Here is a 22258-nt window from a genome sequence, read left to right as displayed (position 1 = left end):
CTGTCCCAGCCAGCCTCTTTTTGTTGCTTGTGTCCATGGATGACTAAATAGACCTAAGGCTCAGGGTACCAATAAGGACCAGTAAGTGTAATGTGATTTGTTAACATGGTACCTTACTTTACAAAGTGTTTATCCTTGTGACACACCAGTTTATGTTAGATCTGGTATACTAAGTTTATCTATAGCAAGTTTTTCTGCATTTTCTGTTCGTGTTTTCATTATTTATGGTGTTTGCATTTCAGATGCAACTACCATATTCAAATTAATCTTCCAGGATATCCTCTTATGTATATGTGTGTGTGTGTGTGTGTGTGTGTGTGTGTGTATATATATATATATATATATATGAAAGTTAACATCCATTAATACAATGGATCCTCCATTTTTCATGTAGCTGATGACTTTTTTAGTTCATATTGCTTTATAAACTGAAAATTAATGAAGCACATGTTATTTCTCTTTCAGTTTTCTAGTCAGAACTACAAAGTATGTGAGGTATAATTTCAAGTGGTTTTGATGAGCTCATATGAAAGACAATTTTTTGTAACGCTAGTGAAACAATTTGGACAAGTGTGAAATAAAGTGTCAAGTGTTTTCATGTATTCTGGGTCAACATCCAGATAATGCAATAATCATGAAAACATTTGGAAATTCTTAAATGCTTTTGAATTTTAAAATGAACTAGTATCTAAGAATATTAATACTGAAAAAATATTCTCAGAAAGCTAATTTATTTTGGCTTTAAAATTGTGAGGTGAGTAATGTGAATAATGGTTATAGCTAGGGAATTTGTGGAAAATATAGATTAGGCACAAAACAGCTTATTTACAAAATGTATATTACTAACAGATCATTTAACTAGAATCTTGATTATTTTGCCTACCTGCAAACCCACCCAAAATGTGACTGCTATCCTGAGAGAAATATCTAGGAGAGTATTTCAATATACTCATCTTCCTCATCTTTGAAGTCCTTTAATTTAGCTAAAAAACCAAAACAAATAAAAACCTCCAAAATTGTCAGCTGTGTTGGTGATAATGATCTTGCCACTCATTTCTCCTTAACTGATACGTTCTTATTTGCTTAATCGAAAGCTGTGCTGACCTTTGGTAATGGGTCTTGAGTAATGGGGGCCTCCTAAGTACAAAGAGAGCTCTTCAACAGCAATTTCAGCTGCATTTTATCTGCTGATATTCCGTAATTTTCTGCCCTTTAGTTTTATTGCCATCCTGTAACTTCTAGGTATTGAATATCCTGGCAGTGACCTTATTTTTTCCAGATTAATTTGAATTACTGTCAGTTCATTCTGTTAGCATCCCTTCTTTCTAATAGTGCATCCATTAATGAACACAATTCTGGCAGGTGGAACCTGTTGCTGGCACACTATTTATAGGATTTAGCAACCTACTTGGGTGACACTACATTACATATACTGTTAGGTCAGAAATGTTTACTAAAATTATGGCCACACGTAACAGCTGGCATTTGGTATCTATTTCAGTTTCTTCATGGATAAGGTTTGTTTCAGTCACGGATCTGATTCCTTTCTGTAGCTTTAAATATTTGTAGTACTCCAATCTTATTATTTTCAGTAATTTCACTGTTTTAAAAAAAAAAAATCTTCAAGATAATTCCAGCAAAGAGGATAATTTCAATCTGCCTCTGAGTTAACTTTTATTGCGGAAACACATGAAGAAGGTGGGGAAGAAGACACTGGGCAATGATACATTTTCCTAAGTCAGTGCAAAGTAATAAGGAGTAGTTTTTCCTTTCATCCTGTTATTCAGTTGGGGTTTTGTGCTTGTTTCAAGAATGGAATTCACAGTACAGGTCTTGAGTGAGGAAATACTAGTGCCAGAAGGGTGGTTTGAGCTGGATTATCTGGCCACAGTTTTTGTTCTCCTTTACAAATGCTCTTGTGCTGTTCTTGCACAGCTGAGCTGCTGTCACTAGTGAATTAAGCAATAAGAACATCAGTTTGTTTGTATTTTGTTTGTCCTTTCATCCTCTTACCCTGAAACTGTGCAATGGACTGTCTTCTTTGGGCTTCTGATAGATATGTATTTCTCTCACCAAAGACTAAGCAATGTGTCATGCATTTGGATAAGGCATTGTGACAATTCCGGAGGGCCAGAGTTTCCAAATACAGTCTCTGAATTGTGTCCATGAGTCTTTTATGCAAATAAATTTGTGTCTAATTTTGCTTTGCTGACATAACCCCAGCCTGCTAACCACTTTGTTAGAAAATCTTAGAGGTTTCCTTGTCTGTAGCAGTTCAGTTTCCAGCAGATGAGATTCAAGGCTATGACCTTGATTTCATATCCTAAGGACACTATTGTAGAACACAGGTGACCATTTGGTGACCATTTGGAGCTGCTGAGAAGACACGCTATGGTGTTCTGAAACCAAGACAGTTTCCTTACAGCCGAATGAAAGCTTATTTCACGGGTGTATATATAGCAGTGCCGTAATCTAAAAGAAATAATTGTGAAAGTGGCCACTAAAATGTGACAGAAGCCAACAGCCAGCAGGAGACATTTAAGGGCATCACTTAGAGCTGCTGCCTGTGAGAGCACATTAGCAAAGCACCAGAGATTACTGAGTTACAGTCAGCCAAAGAAAACAGCATAAGGGCTGCTTCTCAAAATGCTCTCCCCACCACATCTGTTTTCTTCCAAGGATACATATTCAGCTACATATTCTCCACCCACTAGTCAGTTTCCTGCTGTCTGCTTGATAGCGGGCTTGTGCCTGTGTGTAAGTGAAAGAAAGGTAAAATGGCATCTCATCTAACAGTATTGCTTTGGATGCCAACCAGTCACTGTGTGCAGGTGCTGAAGTGATTCACCAGAAAAGAAGATAAAAAGAAGAAATGAGAGAACATTTGTCTAATGCTGGTCATTGAAAGCATCCTTTCAAGGATTGGTATTTGTGTTAGCAGTCATTCTTAATTGGGCAAGAAACCATATGTCATTATAACCAATGGCATTGAGTGCTTCAAGGGTACTGCGAAAGATGAGAACGAATGTCTGCCCTCTGCCACTGGAGAATATCATCCATGAGTATCACTGAAGCAGTTCTAGTTTAAGGTCCTGGCCAAGAGCCCTGCTCTGTGACCTTCAGTCATGTTCGCCTCACCTGATGGATGTGGAAGTTGCTGCTTGGCTTCCTTTCTGCAGAAGGTGTTTAGGGGAGGCAAACTTGCAAAGCAGTGGATGGAATCATTGTATCGGTGTGCCACTCTTCATGGTTGGTTGGATTTTTATGCTTAAAGCAGAAGGAGAAAAATTTATCTGGAATCAAGACATGGTAATTTCATTTAGAAGACACATTCCTCTTCATAAAATGGAATGTGAATCAGATTAATGAACCAGTGGTCAAGACACCTTTTGGTGAATGAACATCATAAACTGCAGTGTTGCTTGAAGAATTTTGTCTATTGGCTGTCTCTCTCAGGATTCATACTGGTTTAGAAGACTTTCTAAATTACTTCACGTGAAGGAAGATTTCAGTTCTTCACCCTGTTTGTTCAGGTTTGATGCAAAGGGTAGGCACAGGATAGAGGAAGTAATGCTCCATCTTGGACAGGTCTTTGTTCTGGTGTTAATTCCCCTCTTGTTAAAAAATACGGAGATAAGTCAGCTAAATTAAATTAATTTATAGTAGAACATGATTGCTCAAATAGTGCAAGCTAAAGCAAATGTTGCTGCAGATACTGAGCATATTAAATTTATCCTAAATGAAGGCGACCCTCCCAACTGCCTTTTTGAAAACATTTGAGGCTTATTAAACATATATTTTTCTTTCTGCTTTCTAAGACCTCCATTTTTTTTTTTTTTGCATACTTCAGTGATTCTTAACATATACACACTGATAGAAAGAAATGTCACTCATCCTTTTTGGTCTGATTAATTCAATATTCATGAGTGCTAGGAATACGCTCAGTAAATGGAAGATGGGAATTGAAACTTCCTTTACAGCGCACAGAAGAGGCATAATAATGGCTAAGAAGACCAAATTGCATGGGTTTGAAAAATCTGCACTGAGCAGTCATTAGGCATTGTTCTTCAGTTGTGTGATTTTATTTCATTAAGTATTTGCATACTAATAGAAAGCTAAAGTTACAAGTCTACTGCTGTGAGTGATGGTTAGCCACTCCTTCCAGTCCTTTTGTTTACTTCTATAGTCATCCACACTGCTTTTTGCAAAGCACAGGAAGAAGCCTTAATGATTTCAGCTGCAATAAACCAAAGCAAACTAGAGATCAATAATGAACTTAATTTGCTATAGAGACAGTCTGTTTGCTATTTCATCAAGCAAGGTAAGTTAATAACTATTTGGGGGGGAAATAAAAATAATAATTAAAAAAAAGAGGAAATTAGATATTCTAATTTAATTGTCTAGAAATTTAATTTTAAAATGTTTTCTTTACCTTTGTCAGTACAGTCTGAGATTATTTCACATACTACTACATGTGAGCTTATGAAGTGAATATTTGAAAACTGTGGGGCCAATATACCTGTTTGTTTTGTTTCTTTATTAGGGGTCCTAGACTATCTATTAAAAAATCCAGTTCCTTTATATCAAAAAACGCATTAAAAGAAATGACAAGTCAGTACAACCTGGCTAATGACAAAGTGTGAACACTTACAGAGCGACATAAATTTAGTTAAAGATTGGATCATATAATCTATACACTAAATGTTGCTAAATTCAGGTAAGATGTTGGCTAGTAGCAGTACTTCATCTTCATAGTCTGCTCTGTTTACAAAAGGATGTTATATCAGCCATTTAATCAAAAGAAAGAGACTGTTGTCAGGTTTAGTGTTTATACATGTAGCAATTTGTTGCCAGGGGGTTGCTGAATTTTTAAGTTTCAGTAAGCTGCTGGCTCAGAGGCCTTTGCTGAATATTTTTTATCTCTATTCAAGTAATAATGGTGTTCTGTTTCACTATGCTTTTTGTATAAGTGAAGTACACTCTTGATTTCTAGGCTTGTAAAGATTTGTACATGAGCTTAAAGATAATTTAGGGAATGAAATGTTTCCAGGATCATTATTATTTTGATAGTGTGAATAATAATAGTTCTATTTTAATAAAAACAATGTTCGTTGTTAGATCTGAGTTTAGCTCTTCCCCCTTTTTCATGGGAGTTAAAACAATCATGCAAGTGATGTTCTCTCTTGATATTCTGATACTGGAAAAATGGTATTGCCAAGGTAATTGGATAATATAATTTTCTTAAAAGCATGAAACAGCTTTATCTCAAGTGTTTCAATCTTAATCCCATCAAACCTCTAAGGCAGAAGATACCGTGCATTTGCACTTGTGTGCAGTGTAGTATGTGACCTTGCAAGGCATAATATTGGTCATTGAAATAAAGTAAGAGCCTGTGGGAACATTTGTGCAGACTCCCTGACTCAAAAAAATATGAGAGCTGGAGGTTCACATAGACATTTCTCCCAGCATTTTTTTCCAGACCAACAGAAGGAATCACACTACAGGATGTGTAGAAACAGAACGCATGAAACAATCTGATTTTATTTTTGCAGTTTGCATTTTGGAGAGGGATTTATGTTTTATGCTTTTCTCATCATATGAAACATTTTGTTGCAACAGTGAACTGCACTGTCTGCATTAGCTCTTACAGCCATGTCTTACAGCCAATACTTTTTAGGCACCAAAAAAGCACTCTGGAAATCGGGTCACTTCTTTTAGTAGGTATTGCTTGAGGTATTTGACTATAGGCACAGCAGTATTAAAATGTTGACATTATTTTATCTGCCTGAAATGAAAGGAAATGCTGAGCTTTAAGGGTTGTTTGTCCTACTCAAGTAAGACACAGAGGCCCTCTCATAAAAAGTATTACAATTGTTAATAGCTGAGGCAAAACCATGTTTGTTTCTTTATCCTGCAAATGCACTTTATCATTTATATGATGCCTCACAGTTTTCTCCTACACCAAATTCTGAAATCAGGGTTTCTTGCTCTTGTGAATGTGATATAAGAAATAAGAAAAAATAAGATAAAAGGGATCTGGACTCAAATTTTCATCTACAAAATCAATTATATACTGAAATTTTACTGTAAGCAAACAAACAATAAGAAGAGTGAAAGCAGTATTTAGAAAAATACAAACCAGCCAAAAAAAAAAAAAAAAAAAAAAAAAAAAAAAAAAAAGGTCAAAACTCTATCTAAAATAGCTTTTTTATCAAATATCCATTACATTCTTGTACTGCCACTTTGTCTAGGCAGGTAAGATAGTTTGTGCAAGCAGTCTGGATTCCTCAGTGTGTTCCGTGAAATTAGAAGCATATCTGGGTTTCAGTCTGTTCTCTGGATAGCTTTTTAACCACAGCCATCCTTTTCTCTTTGACACGTACAGGGTTTACCCTTAAACCCATAATATGGAAACGGAAGTTGGATCACTTCTGTGTTATTTCCTTTGGTTTTGCCTATGCAGATGACTTCCAATACCCAAACCAGCCAGTGGGTTTGTGGCACTCACTGAGGCTGGTTTGCCCTGGTCTCTGTGTGAACAGCTCAGCTTTATTTCTCTGCAACTAGTGGTTTTTTGACAGTGGAAAAGCTACTGAAAACATAGCAGGTGTTATTCAGTGATTGCTCACTTTACTGATTGGAGCAGAGTTCGAACTGAAAACTTCCAATCACATCGTACAAATTGAAGAACTAGAGCAGTGCATTCAAAACTCATCCTGGTACACAGTATTTGCATGTGTAAATAGGAAATTTTGGGGTAAACCCATTGCAACCAGAATTCAAAACCTGGTCTATGGTTTCTAAATAATTTTGAGAAGCTTTGGGATAAAAGGTCTTGTACTTATACGTGGGGTTATTGATAACAGAACTCAGTAATTCCAAAGTGAGGGTTTCCACAGTAACTATATCTCGTCATTTGTATTGCACCTATAAACTATAGTATTAAATTTAACAGTGTATTTATGGTTTAATAAAACTGTAAGTGTTCACCTTGCCTGAATTACGGGTGCTGTATGAACATTGTAACTTTATCTCTCCTGACTTTTTCTCCATTAGAGACACCAATCTTAACTATACTATAACACCAGCCTTAACTATACTACAATAGTTTATTTAGTCCATTAAAGATTAATTCACTAATTTATCTTAATGAGAAAAAGAAAAGATCTTCAATTAAAGAATAAAATATTAAACAGATCGAAGTGCATATCCTCTGACAATTCCCAGATTCTCCACGTACTCTGAATTCGGTATCTAGCAGCTGCCTAAAAACTGATTGGAAATACAGCATTACGAGTTTTAAACTGCTGGCTAAAGTCTGAGCAAGGCAACAAAATATCAACAGAGCTTAATTTTGCTAACTCTATCTTAAATTCTTTTTTTTTTATGAGTGATTTGAAAAGTCAAGGTTTTACACCAAAAAGCAGAAGCTGTAGGTTCCAGAATGTGTGTGACAGGCGTTATGAATATAGATTGTATACTCACTATTTGATGATGTTCTAGGCCCAGAAGTAAAGACCGAAGAAAATGTTATACTCTGTTTGCCATAAGTGGCTAAGGGAGGAATGTAAATGTTCTGTACTCTTCTATATCAAAAATCAGAACCACTGCTGAGTGTTACCTTCATTTTGAATGCATCAGATTTCCAGATCTGGTGCCTAGACATAAACTTAGAAACCATGGAATTAAAATATTGCTCTTTTTTAGTTTGGTTGAGGGATTTTTTTGTTTGTTGGTTGGTTTGGTTTGGTTTTTTGGTTTGTTTTGGGGGGGTTGTGGGGTTTTTTTGGGGGGGTTGGTTTTTTTTGTTGTTTTTTTTTTTTTAATGTGGAAAAATATTAGAGCTCTTCATTCAATCTGGTTCTTCGGGTAGATTCTGTTAGTACTTGGTACTCTTAATCTTAGTTAAAGCTTTACCCTTTCCTAGAAGAATGTTTCAAGTGTTTTTATGAGTACTTATTCAGTAATGTCCTATAGATGCACAATTCTTGATGTCATCATCCAGTAAGAAAACTGGACTTAGAACTATATTCCTGCCTTAAGGAACCTAGATTCTTGGAGCCCAGGAAAATAAAAGTTAAACAAAACAAACAAAAAGCCACACACACACACACACACAAACAACCCCCAAACCCACAACAACAAACTTTGCATGCCGATGGAAGATAAGAATTGTAGAGCCATTAGCTTAAAGATATTTAAAGACAACATGGAAAATTACTTTAAAAGGGCACAAAGAAATAATTAGTTAAATAAAACATGGAGCAATTAACAACAACTAAGTCCTGAGAAGGAAGACTGAGTCTTTTAGAAAGAATATTGATGAAGGTGCAATCTAGAGTAGACCTCCAGGACTAAATCTTCAGTCCTTTGAGGAAAATACTGAAGGTCCAAGTGACTTTCAAGGCTGGACTTGACCAAGAAAGAATGGGGAGAACAGAACACAAGAGGAAAGAAGGACTGTTTGAGCTTGGCAGCTTAAGGAAGGCCCTAAATCACTATGTCAGGAGCAGGAAAAGAAAAACCAGTGAAGGAAGAAAGCTGGCAAGGTCTTGGGTTTAGAAATCATCAGGAAACAAAGCAAAGAAATAGGTTGTGAATAGTTTAATTAATAACATTATATAATTAATTATTTATAACTAGTAATAAGCCTACATGGGCTTAGGACCATTTGGTGTCTTTGTTTGTATAGCACAGTGGATTTTTAGCAGGATAGATTGATAAAAGGACATTAAAAGGCCGTAAAAATTTATTTGTATTAACAGTAGCATTTGAAAGGCCTTACAGCCTCTGGACTTAGACTTATGTTTGTAGTGGGAATCAACAGCCAAGCTATTAGCAAGCATTCCAATGTTTTAGTTTTGGTTGTCTAAACAAACTGGCATGTATATGCTCCAACTGAAATCTGCAATGGGATTCACAAGATCCTCAGCTGAAGGTAAATGCTGATGAAAAAAAAACTTCTCATAGAAAAGATTATTCTGGTAGGTTAGAGTATTTGAAAGTTGCAAGACAAATTTAGTAACCCAGATTCATGCCTCCTTATTTAATGTGGCTTGTAAGGTTTTCTGAGCATTATAGCTATGGCTGGTTTATAGAGTTGATTCACTCAGAAGAATCAGACAAGCAGCAAACTAAAAATTCACAACTACTCATATTTAAGTCTAACACAAAATTTGTTTAACTAAAAAAACATTTTGCAGGTTCACATTTAGATAAAAATGGTGTTTCTGCAAAATAGCTTCAAAGACCCTGCTCCACTGCAAGTTGTTTCCGCAGTTACAGGAAAGAGAAGGATGATGGTTTACGTGGTCGGAAGCCCTGGGAGCAGAGGAAGGGAGACAATGGCTGGGCAAGAGCACTCTGCTCTTGGACTGTCCCTTGTTACGTTTCAAAATCTCATGAATGCACATTCCCACCATTCCAGATTTCCAACACAAAGAAGGGACAGCACTGACTTCAGATCAAGAGAAATAATGCACATCATTAAGAAGAAAAAGAAGGGAATAAAGAGTTGTAGGACTCAGACTAACAGAATTCAAAAGGAGGCTCACTGCAAGCTGCAGGTGTGCAGTTGCACCAATTAAGCTATTGAAGCAATAGTAGTAAAATTTCACACTTGCAAACCTACTTTTGTGATGGTTAGTGCATAGCTCCACAAAGTTGAAATGTATCTTGAGCCAAAATCATCCTGGTGAGTGTTCCCGTGTACACTGTCAAAAAAGATTGTCATTTAAGGATTCATATTTCAGGTTTTGTGCCTCCCCAAAGATGTTCAATATGTTGAGCTGAGCCAAAGAAATACTCTGATCTGATTTATAAAGGCTTTGAATGAAAATAGCTGAAAAAAACCCCAAGATTTTTCCAGCCCGGTACTAAATGTAATGAAGCCTTCTATATCAGCATATTTGCTAGAAAATTCCCAGATAAGTAATGGGAGTAAGTAAAGTAATAATAAGTAAAGTAATAGCAAAGAACTCCAGATGTATTTGTGGTTATGCAGGGTGAGAAGTGGGCCTCCATTGCAAAAGCAGCCCATGGTCAAATGAGATTAAGAAAGATGGCCTTTGGCCATCAGAGTTTTTGCTATGGCTCTCTTGTGGCTTACCAATAACATCAGGGAGGAGTGTACTAACAAGAGAATTTTGTTGATCACTTCAGGTTCCTCAAGATGAATGGACTGGCTACACTCCACGAGGAAAAGATGACGAGATTCCCTGCCGCCGGATGCGTAGTGGCAGTTACATCAAAGCCATGGGGGACGAGGACAGTGGAGACTCAGACACAAGTCCGAAGCCATCTCCAAAGATTGCTGCGCGGAGAGAGAGTTATCTCAAGGCCACCCAGCCATCCCTTACCGAGCTCACCACCCTCAAGTAAGGCCATGTTCTGCTGTATCACATACAGCTCTCCATTAAGACATACATCTTCTATGTTTGTTTCTTCTCTTTACATTTTCCTTGTTTTCTATGTTTGTTTCTTCTCTTCTAGCTACCAGTTTGGGAACATATTTGAACAAATGTGTTCAGTCATGCTTATTTTTGCATGGGGCTTTTTCTGAACAAGAGTAAATCTGGGAGTGTATTTCAATGTTATTCTGAAAAGGAACCTGCACTATGAATTTGCAAAGTATTTTAACCTGTTAGTGTTTAGGGAGCATCAAGGTATGTGCAGTAGGTGTGCTCTTTGAATGCTTTGCTCAAATACATCTTTGGCCTGTAAAAGCTTTGTGTAACTGTGTATTTATATATACTCAACATGAGAAATTAGCCCTAAGATAGCCTTTGCAACTCCAGAGAGAATCTAACATTTATTAAAAAAAGAACAAAAGACTATCTGAAAGTTGACAAACCCATGTTTTCTGCTCAAAATTGCATAGTATTTTGTAGAGAACAAAAAAAATAATCTTTTTTATTGTTTATGAAAGCTTTAGTCAAAAGGAATAATGAGTTTATGGGTTTTTAAATGTCACTGGTTTTTTTTCCTTTATTTGGGCCTGTTAAAAAAGCCCCCCAAATTGTTAGGAAAATCACACAAATGGACAATTTTGTATTAATGTTCTATTTTAATTGATTCTAAAATTGAAAGGTCCCTTAAAGCAAGAAAATAAATTATATCCATAAAAGAAAATAGTGTGGATTTAAAATCAACAATTGTTTCTGTCTTTTTCTAAATTCTTAGCTATAACAGTGAATCATAGTTCACTGGACCAAAAATAGCCCCATTTTAGTATAACTTGCCTAAGGCTGTAGTTTTAAAATGGGGGGGAAAAATAAAAAAGATCTGTATCTCTTCTGGTGTCCATGATCTGTGACAAAAGACTCCTGCATTTCCTTCGTTAATTTCTTCTCCTTCCTTGTCCTCCTCTACCCCATTTTTTCCACAGAGACGTTATCTGAGAAACAGATTTTACAGAAAGCTGTTTGATCCTTGTTAAGAATGTCATGCTCTTGACATCAGTGATGAATAGACCAGCAGAAAAAAACCAACCTTCTTTGCTTGCCTGCCTGTGTCTCAAGGGAAGCCTGGGATTGCTTCTTTCCATTAGTGTCCAAAGGAGAAAGCAATCTCATTTTCTGCAGGGATTTTCATAATCTAGCTGGCTTTTGCTCAAGGGATCCAGTGATTCCTTTCATCATCCAGAAGACTTTGCCCTATCCTTTCCTGAGCCAAAGCTCCTCCTGTGAGATCAGTCTTTGCAACCTCTGCAAGGTGAACATGAATGTTATTTACCACCACAAACTCCATGCAGCCGTGCTTCATGCATGGACACACTTTCAGGCACATAGCTTATTCTTTTTGAGTTTTTAGAAGCATGCTTCCCAGAGTTCCATAGTATAGGTGACGCACAATGCATCACAATGAGTGTATTTGCTCTTGGTCATTTCTGTTCTCTGTAGATACAAGATTTGGAGAAAAAAAAAAAAAAAAAATGAAAAATCAAAAGTCCTGCATGTCACTGTTCACCCATGGAGGCTGTCAGACCAGAGGTTCCAGGCAGCAGAAGCTTTTAGCTTTCAAGTCATTGTAATTCAGCAAATGCTTGCATAAATACTTAATTTCCCATGTTTTTTAATCCCTTCCCATTTAAGAAAGCTTTTAGGAATGTGCCTAATTTTAAGTTGCACTCTGTAAAATTCATTTAAGTTTAGGACCTGTGCAGAAGTAGGATCTAAATCACATGGTAGAAGAAGGAGAGGAAAATGGTAAATGGTAGTAAAACAAAAAAGAGGAGAAAGCATGAAATAACTTTTCTCTTTCAGTGGCTTTTCAGCATAAACTGGGAGGAAATAGAATTATTTCTTTTAATCTATGCAGATATTTTAAAGAAATATCTCTTCCTGAGAAACCATTCACTTTCAGAGACAATTTGTATAATACATAATTATGCAGTGCTTTCATTACTTTCTGCTGAACATGATAATTTCTGCGGGTTTTATAAGAAACAGCTGAGTGCTTGCTCTGGGAATTTAAGCCTTCTGTTAAGAGAGGTCTTTGTTTGCAGACTTCTTCATACTTTCTTAATAGTGTGACTTGACCTTCACAATGACATTAGTTCTTCATCCCATAGCTACCCTGATTACAGAGAGTTGTTAGAGTTTTGCAGGTGTGTTGGAAAGAGACTTAACTAGGGCCCCTAACTCACTGAATATAGGTCATCAAGCAATTGTGTGATGTGTGATAACAAGTTATTTCCTTAGCTGGCTGTTGACTTGGGTTCAATTTGCACCTGAATAAGAGCTTTGTGGAAATGAGCCAAGGGCTGCTCTAGGCAGCAGGCAGCCTTTTACTGTCACTAGTTGACCTTCTAGTTGACCTCGAAGGGTATTATTAACACCCTAAAGCTGAGTGGTATTTCACTCCTTTAATTATGGGTTTTTTTCTGTCCGTGAAGAACAAAGCACGCTGTGAAGGCAAGTGTTTCTACAGCAGTAATTGTCAGGGATCTTCTTGATGCACAATTCTTACTGCTATTCTTTTTCAGTTAGCTGTATGCAGTCTCTAGTTGGCTGCACTTTCATCTCTGGCAGAGCAAGCAACTTAAAAATATATTCCCTTTTGCTTTCACTGTTGTTTTTTGAAGGGATTTTTCATCTTTTGGGACTTTCCCTCTCTGACTCCTTTAAGTCTAATATTGGTCTCATAACCCACGCCGTTCCTCCCACCTACCTACCTACCACTGCTCATGCGCCTACTCTTCTGTGAAAGTATTTTCATTATTACCGATGTTTCTTTTTATATAAGGAATAACCTTTGAACAGCACAACTGCCTCATATCTCTTTTACATAATACAAATTCATTTTCCTGGTTTTGCCAAGGATTTTTTCCCTACCATACTGTACAATCTCCTTCCTACAATTTTCCTCCATTGCCATGGTTTCCATGTGGTTACAGCACATGTGTCAAATGCCGTGGTACCATTCTGGATAAAGCACAGCTTGCTGTGATTTTGAAATACACACCTCCGCTGCTGCATTCTCATTATCCTATCAGGAAGTAAGCAGATTTTATTTTTTTTTCTCTGTCTTTGCTGGCAGTATGCTCTCAGTGTTTAAGCTTTCACAGTCTAGATAAAGTGATTCAGCTGGAAAAAAAGGTGGCATTTTCTTGCCATTCCTAAAAAGTGGCAAAAGTTTATCTTTCACTTGTAAGCAGATTGAAAATGGACTGGTTAGTAAACTTCTAAAGAAAGAGCAGGTGGCAGGTAACACATTTCTGCTACCGTTAGACTTGATTCAGGACATATTCCTTCACTATTTATATGTATCTTGTTTATGTTGAACATCGTTTTTGTTGGGATAAAAAGTATGCAATTACATTGCTGTCCACACGCCAACCTGTCACCTCCAGCTCCCAGTAACTTCTAAATCCATTGGCCAACTCTAACCAAGTTTTCTAGAGAGACTGAAATCTGAAAGATATGAAGTTCCAGAAAGGTTTATCAAGATCTATAGCTGCATAAGGCAAAGAAGGATCTGCAGCCATCTCTTTTGTTCTTTTGAAGGACTATTGGCAAAGTAGCTGGTGGGTTAGCACAAGGAGTAACATGATGGCAGTATTTTCCCCACCTAAAAAGTTAATGAATTTGGAAGGGTCTGGAAAAATCTGCTGAGGACAAGAGGACTGAGAGATGGATCCTGTCACCACAGGTTTTCTACTTCATTTTCCCCCTTTCCTCTTTTCCACTGCAGGCACCCTCACTGCTTAAGATACAGATTCAGATTATGCTTCTAACTCATTATTGCTGCTACTGTGGGGACTTCATCCATTTGAATCTTTTATTTGGGGTTTTGTTTATTTGTTTGTTTGTTTGTAGGAGCTTTTGTAACATATTACAGAACTTAGTGGTAATTTATTTGCAGACCTGGATTTGGGGTTAAATACAGTTACAGAATTTTTCTTTTGAACTCATATTTGATCACATAAACTTTTTTCTGATACAAGTTGTACCCTGTGATCACTAGTAAAGTGAAAATTTTAATGATCTTGATATTTTGTAGATGTATTTGTAGAATTTATGTAAAAAGGATAGAAGGAAGAACAGAAATGAGGGATTTGTCTTAGCAAATCTTCATTTTCAAGGTATTTTACTAGGCATGTGATGTTTTTCCAGTCAGCTATGATTAGGAGAAACTCAATTATAAACACCAAAAACTCTTTTTAATGCACACCAAGTTTCATCACTGATGATGAATGAGGAGAGTATATGAGCATATAAGCATTAGACTTTTTTCCTTTTTATCCCATGGTAAAGGATTTTTCTATATAAACTCCATCTCAGCTGCATCTGTTCCTGTGATTTACTGCATAGATGACTTAAACCAAACAATTCCTACCTTTAAAGTTTATCAGAGCCATTCCAAAAATAATATCTCAAAATAGGGGCATGTTATTTGTTTGCATCCATTTTTATATTTTTATGTGTTAATACAAATAGTGTAAGTACTTGCTACTTGAATGTTTATGGGAATCTGGAGACAAAATTGTTTTGAAAATCAAATCACAATAAATTATCAAGCTAAATTAAGTGGTATAATCTGTTAGCAAGCTTAGTAGCAGTGACAAGAGCGATCAGAAAGAGGTAGATCTGATTTATACATGCTGAACTCAAACTTTCACATCCCCTCACTGAGAACTGATCAAGTCAGTTCCTGTAATGCCACCCTGGTTTTTCTGAGTTTTTTTAAAGCCATAAAAAGCCATGTTCATAAAATGGAGTCAGTTTCTTTCATTTCTGCACAATATTAGGAGCAGTTTTCGCTTTTCTCACACATGGGAACATAAACAAACCTTTTGTTTTTCATTCCCTGTCCTTTATTTGCATATTTCTAGCCTGAAAATAACTGTAACTGACAGCTGGTCTGGCCACTGGGCTGAGTGGTGATAACCCCAGAAGCCAATCCACAACCACCCACAAATGTGTGAAAAGTAGGAAATAAACAGGCTGAGAGGGCTCGGCCTTAGCTCTCTCTTGGAGGAGCAACTCTGCCCAGCAAATCTCTTGTCTCCATGTGATCGCTTGGCGTGCCGCGATCACACTGGAGGACAATCCACCAAGCTGGAGTCAACCTATGTTACTAACCAAATCTTGGCAGACTTGCACCACCAACTCTGCTAGGATGACTTGGAAGGAAACTCAAACAACGCCATTGTTACTTAGACATATTTCAAGATTTCCTGGTCCTCATAGAAGTGATCCTTGGGAAGTGTCTGTACTGAGGGAAATTATGAGGGTTGTATGGATAACTGTAGCCTGAAACATGCCCACGGTGATCTGGCATTGGAGCAAACTGAAGCTGATGTCCTTACACTACACTTAACCATATGGCACATCATAAATCCTTCATTTGAAAACCATCCCAGTCTTGGGAATGAGTGCCTATTTACTTTGAGATGTTTCTGTATTACTATAATATATTCCAAAATATCGGGGGGGGGGGGGGGGGGGGGGGGGAAGTGTTGTATTAAAAAAAAGCACACTTTTTTTTTTTTTTTTTTTAAATGAGGCAGTGTCCTCATTCTGCTAATGTGATCTGATCCAGATCACAGACAGGGGGAAGGGAGAGGTGGTGCAATACCACATTTTCATTATGGTGAATATTTTTAGACATATTCAGGGAAGCTTGTTAATTTTCTTTCTTGCTGAGCGACTTCCAATTAGGGAACAATGACTTCGCTAATTAGTACAAAAGGAATAAGTCTGATTAATCTTTTGCTAGTGTTTTACAGTATGTTTTCAGTACCGTTGGTGTAATTGTTTCATGTTGCAGTCTCTTTCATTTTTATCAAACCTGTAGCTAACAAAGGAATTCTCCCCATGTTCCTTGAGGTGTGTTTTGTATCTTTTCTTGAATGGGGAGGTTTTTTCAATTTTGCATTAAAGAGACAGAAGTATCTCCATGCATTCCGGACATGCAGCCTAACAAACAGTTCTGGAACTATTACTGTCCTAGGCAGTAACTTTCCCAGCTCACATTCACTGATGCATGATATATTACTTAACTTTTTATTCATACTATTGCAATCCATTCTCTCTTTTCTCTGAAACTAGGGAGAAGCTGTTGGACACATTTCTCACTTTTCAGGCTTGTGTGTCAAGTATGATTAAGTTCAGTGAATAATTTATAAGCCTGAAAAAAATTTCAAGGCAAGACAATGAAAAATATATTTATTTTGAGGTAGTAGGTGGGCATACTTCGGAAGCCAATAGTTTCTTTATTTGAGCTGACATCTGTTTTGTGTATATGATATTTAAGGAAGAGAGGATATTGATTTATTGGAGGAACTTAGAGCTTGGAGCTTTTAATGAACAATTGTTAGTGATGGATTTATAATCCACATTCAGTCGGTTAAGGCTTACTATCACTGATGGGCATGAGAGAAATCTTGTGCTCCATGGTAGCTTCCCTTCAGGGTTTTGTGTCCTCCATACACAGAGGTATAGATGCCTTTGCAGCACAAAAGTGAACCCGCAATTGTCTGTGGAGACAGGACATCCCTACATTTCACTGCACAGGACATGGGTAGGATGAGCACTACTCCTCTCTACTTCTATGATGATCCCCACCAGTTTATCTTGCAATGAAACTGAGATTTCCTGGATATTACAGTCTCACTGGCAGCAGTCATTGCTTATCACATTGTAAAACCTAACTTTCTATTAGTCCACACCTAGCTACATATGCTCTGTTATGTCAGTATTATCATATTTGTATAAATATTATTTCTTGTTTCTCTGAGAAGTGAAAATTTGTTGCAATCTGTGATATATTCTATTGTTATCGTCCCACTTGTACTTTTACCTTTACTCTCTGAAATTTGAGGCAATCATACTGTTACAACAAGAATATTCATTAATATTATTCAATTGCAAAGGAGTACTCACAGAATCACAGAATGGTTTGGGTTGGATGGGACATTAAAGATCATCCACTTCCACATCCTCAACCATGCACAGGGATACCTTTCACTAGACCAGGCTGCTGAAAGCCCTGTTCAACCAGACCTTAAACACTTCCAGGAATGTGGCATCCACAACTTCACTGGGCAACCTCTTCCAATGTCTCACCACAGGCATAACTAAGAATTTCTTCCTGATATCTAACCTAATATCTAAAACTTGCTCTTTTTTCGGTTTGAAGCCATTCCCTCTTGTCCTGTCACTACATGCTCCGGTAAAAAGTCCCTCTCCAGCTCCATTGTAGGCCCCCTTTAGGTACTGAAAGGCTGCAGTAAGGTCACCCCAGAGCATTTGCTTCTCCAGGCTCCAGGCATAAAGATTAGCAAAAAAGGGAAAACCTATAACTTTTCTAGCCAAAATGTGATTTTTTTCTGGCAATAATATAGCAAAATTTTGGAAGTCAGTAATCTATAAAAGAAAAGCAGCAGCCTCATTTAGATGATTGTCTTATTTGCAGACATGAAAATCCTTGTCATGTGTCTAGTCATTTGCTTCACTTTTACACAAGATTTAGCTTTATATGGAACATAGCTACAGATGAAAGTTAGGACTTCCAACATTCTAGCTTCTCTCAATTAAATCCTAGAAACATTTATGCATTTTGCAGCAAATGATGTTGATGAATGCAATGTAACACTGTTGTCTCTCAAGAAGCAAAGCCTATCATTGTACTTTATGTATCAAATGGGCACTTCTAGGGCTTGTGTTAAGAAAAACAGTTATAATTACTGAACCGAAATGTACTTTTCAGCCATCTCTTTTAGTGTATACTCTATATAGAGCCAACATGCACATTTGTGTGCAAAACTGATCTTCTTTATTTTTATCCCTACTTTCTTCCCACATACTTAAAATGCTGCCTCAGATAGGGAGTTAAAGTCCAGTGGAGACAGGAAGAAAAAAAAGAAAAAAACCAAAAAGACTGCAAAGGCATACACAGGCTATATGTTATGAAAATTTTCCTAGCAGTAATGATAGTTAAGCGTGGGAGTTGATTGCCAGAAGAAATCACTTCACTGGACATTTTCAAGAAAAGGGTAAAAAATATCTGTCAGAACAAATTTAGGTATTGCTGATCCTGCTTTAGGGTAGAAGGAGGGACCAAATGACCTCCTGAAGACCCCTGCAGACCTATCTTTTTTGATCCTTTGTCTTTCTCAGGCTATTGAATACACCCACTATCACTGTTCTTACTTCCTTTTCCTAACTTATTTTTAAAATGTAAAAATAAAACTCTCATCAGGACCAAATTTTTCCTGAAGGCCTGCTGTTGAACAGTAAATATGGATATCCCGCCCACAGAGTGCTGCGCAATTCTTACAAGTTCTTTGGATGTTATTTCATTGCTAGCATTTTGAAATCCTGTTCCCACCGCTGCCAGCCATACCATGGCTTGACCCTTGGGATGTGATCTCATACTATCTGGTTTAGTTTGCTGAGGGGAGCTCAGCTGATGTATTGAACCTGCCATGCAGAAAATTCACAGGCATAAAAAGAGATGTGTTTTTGCAAAAAAATCAGTCTGGAGTCCTTAATGTTCTGCATAACAAGACAAGCAAATAGGCAACAATAATGAAGTTAATTATTCATAATCATTTTCTATTCTGGTCAGCTAGAAGTGCAACCATTTCTCACTGTGAAATGGTGGAGTTCTTTCAGATTAAAAATTGAAAATGTTAAAATAGTGTCCATAGCTCTAGTTTTAATGTGAAAGTACAAGACAGTGTTTCTGCTGACATCCTTTGAGATCTTCTGTTAATCTGCGTCATATTAGGGAGAAAGAGAGATTAAGATGAAAACTTGTTCTACCCTTACGAATAAAATATACTATTACTATCTAAGTCATGTTGATACCCAGTCATTTCTTTCTTCTATTTTCTTGTGCTGGTATTACTGTTAAGATAGAGCAACTTTCAGCTAAATTTTGTAATTCTCTGCTGGCTTGGGTGCAGGGTGAAGAGTGGGAGCATGGGGCAGCAAACAAAGTGGATGGCCCCTGTAAGAGGCGCAGCATCAAATACCACTCTGCTCCCTGTGACACAAGTGAATGAAAGTTCATCTGAAGAGACCTGACTTTAAAATCTCCTCCCCTCCTAAAGAACTTAGAAATCTTTCTAGGAGTGCAAAAATTAGGGAAAATCCTTAAATGCTTTTTTTACATTGCACCTGCTTTCTTACCCATTGTACACCGCAAGGGCAGAGAACCATCATACAGTCACTGTTTAATTTTCTGGTGTGGGGAAAAAAAATGTTGAAAGCACCTTTGAAGCAGCCACTGCATTCTTGTGAGAGATTTCTGTGATTCCAGCTGCAGCTGAGCTACACAGCAATTTCCCATTCCCCTCCAGAAGGGCTGTGCTACCAACCAGCCTGCACCCCAGCTGCCCAGCAACTTTGCCTCCAGCAAGCCCAGCAACTGCAGAAAGCATTAAATGGTTTTGTCATCCCCAAATGCCAGTAGCCATATCCACAGCACCCAAATCCTTCTCTTTCTTCAAGTGATGTGGGGCTGGCAGACATGCTTGAGCTGTGTCTGTGCAGCTCTGCATTGTGACAGTGATGTATCATGCTGAAGGCAATCTCAGGAGATTTCAGGACTAGTATATAAGTCTTTCCTGTTTTATATATAACAATTTCTATAGCAAATCTGTGCTAAGCGTTCATTACTCTATGCTTGAAAGGAAACCTTGAGACACTAGTTTTGGGAGGCAGCTCTCCTTGGGTTAGTCCTAAAAATGTTCACAGTTATTATTTATTACTTTATCACACCAAAATAGTTATGATGTAGACATAATAGTTATGTTTGTAGAAGTGATAAATTTATATTTATAAAACATTAAATTTTAAGGGAAGACAATTTCTACTTTGAATAGGTCTTTTCTTCTCTGTTCTAGTGGGAATTAACCAACATGTCATTAAACCATCCTCACGAGGTTGAAATCAAAAAATGTTAGAAACCTCAGACATGCTGGCACTGCCTTTTCAATAAGGTCCTTTCTAAATCTGTAGCCAAGGATTTCAGCTTTGCACAGGATCTGTTGGACTCGTGTCAGCCATGTGGCTGTAAGAGCTGTGAGACAACAGGGCTTTGGCAGAGATATGTTGCTCAGACTTGTTTGAAATGCTGGTGAGTCAGGCTGTTCCACTGCAGTAGTTCAGTCATTTGCTATTGGGTAGGATGCCATTTCTGGCAGAGGGGTAACTCTCTGTCTATTACTTCCCATCCTCCACCACTTCCCTGCCCCCTACAAAAAGATCATTTGACCTAGGGCACAAATTAATTGTTGATTACCTGTTATGAGCAAGTTTGAATTGAGAGGAAGTGGATGATGCCTTATTAATAATGAGATGTTAGACTGACAGTGGCTGAAATGAATGTCATCACTATGTCACTATATCTGTTGTCCCTTTTCTTTTTTTTTTTTTTAAGTAAGTGATTTCTTAATATTCTTACAAACCTCAGGACTTAGCTGTGTCCTTTCTCCATTAAAAGAGACAAGACTTGCATGAAGAACAACACAATTACAGTCACTGTCCCTTCACTCCACGAACAAATGTCCAACTATTTCTGTATTTCCACCTCCTCACAGCTTATTTTATTTCCTTTTACTATGTTTCACACTTTGCAAATAATCAGTATGTAGCAGCTACTTCTGCTTTCATTTATTATAACCCTGATCCATACACATCCTCCTGCTAGTATTTCATCAGTGGTCATTTAATTTTTTTTTTTTTTTTTTAAGTGCAATTACTAACATCATTCTTATGAGTCTTTCACAGTTCTTTCATCCCACAGTTTCTTGTCCTGACTAGAGCCAATCTGCTGTTAGCACTCCTGGATCTCTCTCTTTGCCTCCTTTCTCACTGGTGAGGCGTGTAGCTTGTGTTGAAAACGGCTCTGCCTTCCTTCGATTTCCGTGCTCCATTGCTGCCACCATACACGTGGTGGGTGGCTGCACTCAGTCACGCTTCAAGCTATCTTTGGAGTGATTTCCTCAGCAACTGGGTTTGCTCTCTGCTCCATTTCTCGAGACAGAAGTTGCTGCAGTGGCTCATGACCACGGCCTGGCATCTGAGGTGCCCTTGTCACTGGCCAGTGGTCAGGTGGTCCTTGCACACTGATCCCTGTGCAAACACACGTGAGCACCGAGGAGGCTTTATCCTATCAGCTCTAATTGCTCCTTCTCCAGAGAAGCTAATCAGATTTGTTATATCTCTGTGATGACTGCGGTATCCATCTGAGTGCTTTGCCTCTGGCAGAATATGGACAAGCCCGCATTTTCTACTGAAATTGCCTGTTATGACTATATTTCTTTCCCTGTTCTCAGAATCAGTATGTCCATATAATGGTGGTTTGTTATTTAATGCAACTAGTTCCCCTAAGGGCAACAGCCCAAAGAATAATAAAATAATCCATTTGAAGTTCATACAAACAGTGAATCACCTGAACAGCTGTCTCTTTAAAAACAGGGCTGTAGTTTGATTCTTATGTTGTAGAGATCCTTCTTCTTTTCAATCTGTTCCCAGGTTACGTATTTTATTTTATGTAAGTCCTTTAAACCAGAGAAAAAAAGATTCTCTAAAAAATAGAGAATAGTAAATAATACATAGAGGAAGGTTCTTTATTTTTAAGGAGTATGTTTAGAGAAGATGATGAAATAAAACTGACATGTAAAGTGAAAGTCAGAACTCTGACTTTAATTTTTTTTTTGAGATTTTTTTGCAAGGCTCTTTTACAATATTTTCAGCTATCAATATTTTTAAAAAAACTAAACCCTTCTCATAATATTTATATT

General features: G+C 37.4%; 1 protein-coding gene across 6 annotated transcripts in view; it reads left to right on the top strand.

Annotated features, from left to right (window-relative positions):
• Positions 1-22258, top strand: part of DLGAP1 (DLG associated protein 1) — a 407039-nt gene that overhangs the window by 272568 nt on the left and 112213 nt on the right. For all 6 annotated transcript variants that reach the window (XM_040080998.2, XM_040080984.2, XM_040080969.2 and 3 more), the window contains one exon: positions 10162-10376. In XM_040080998.2, the coding sequence (XP_039936932.1) occupies positions 10162-10376 (215 nt within the window). The remainder of the gene's footprint in view (positions 1-10161; positions 10377-22258) is intronic.

This window comes from Hirundo rustica, chromosome 1 (genome assembly GCF_015227805.2).
Source record: "Hirundo rustica isolate bHirRus1 chromosome 1, bHirRus1.pri.v3, whole genome shotgun sequence".
NCBI lineage: Eukaryota > Metazoa > Chordata > Aves > Passeriformes > Hirundinidae > Hirundo > Hirundo rustica.
This window is presented reverse-complemented; position numbering and strand designations above follow the sequence as displayed.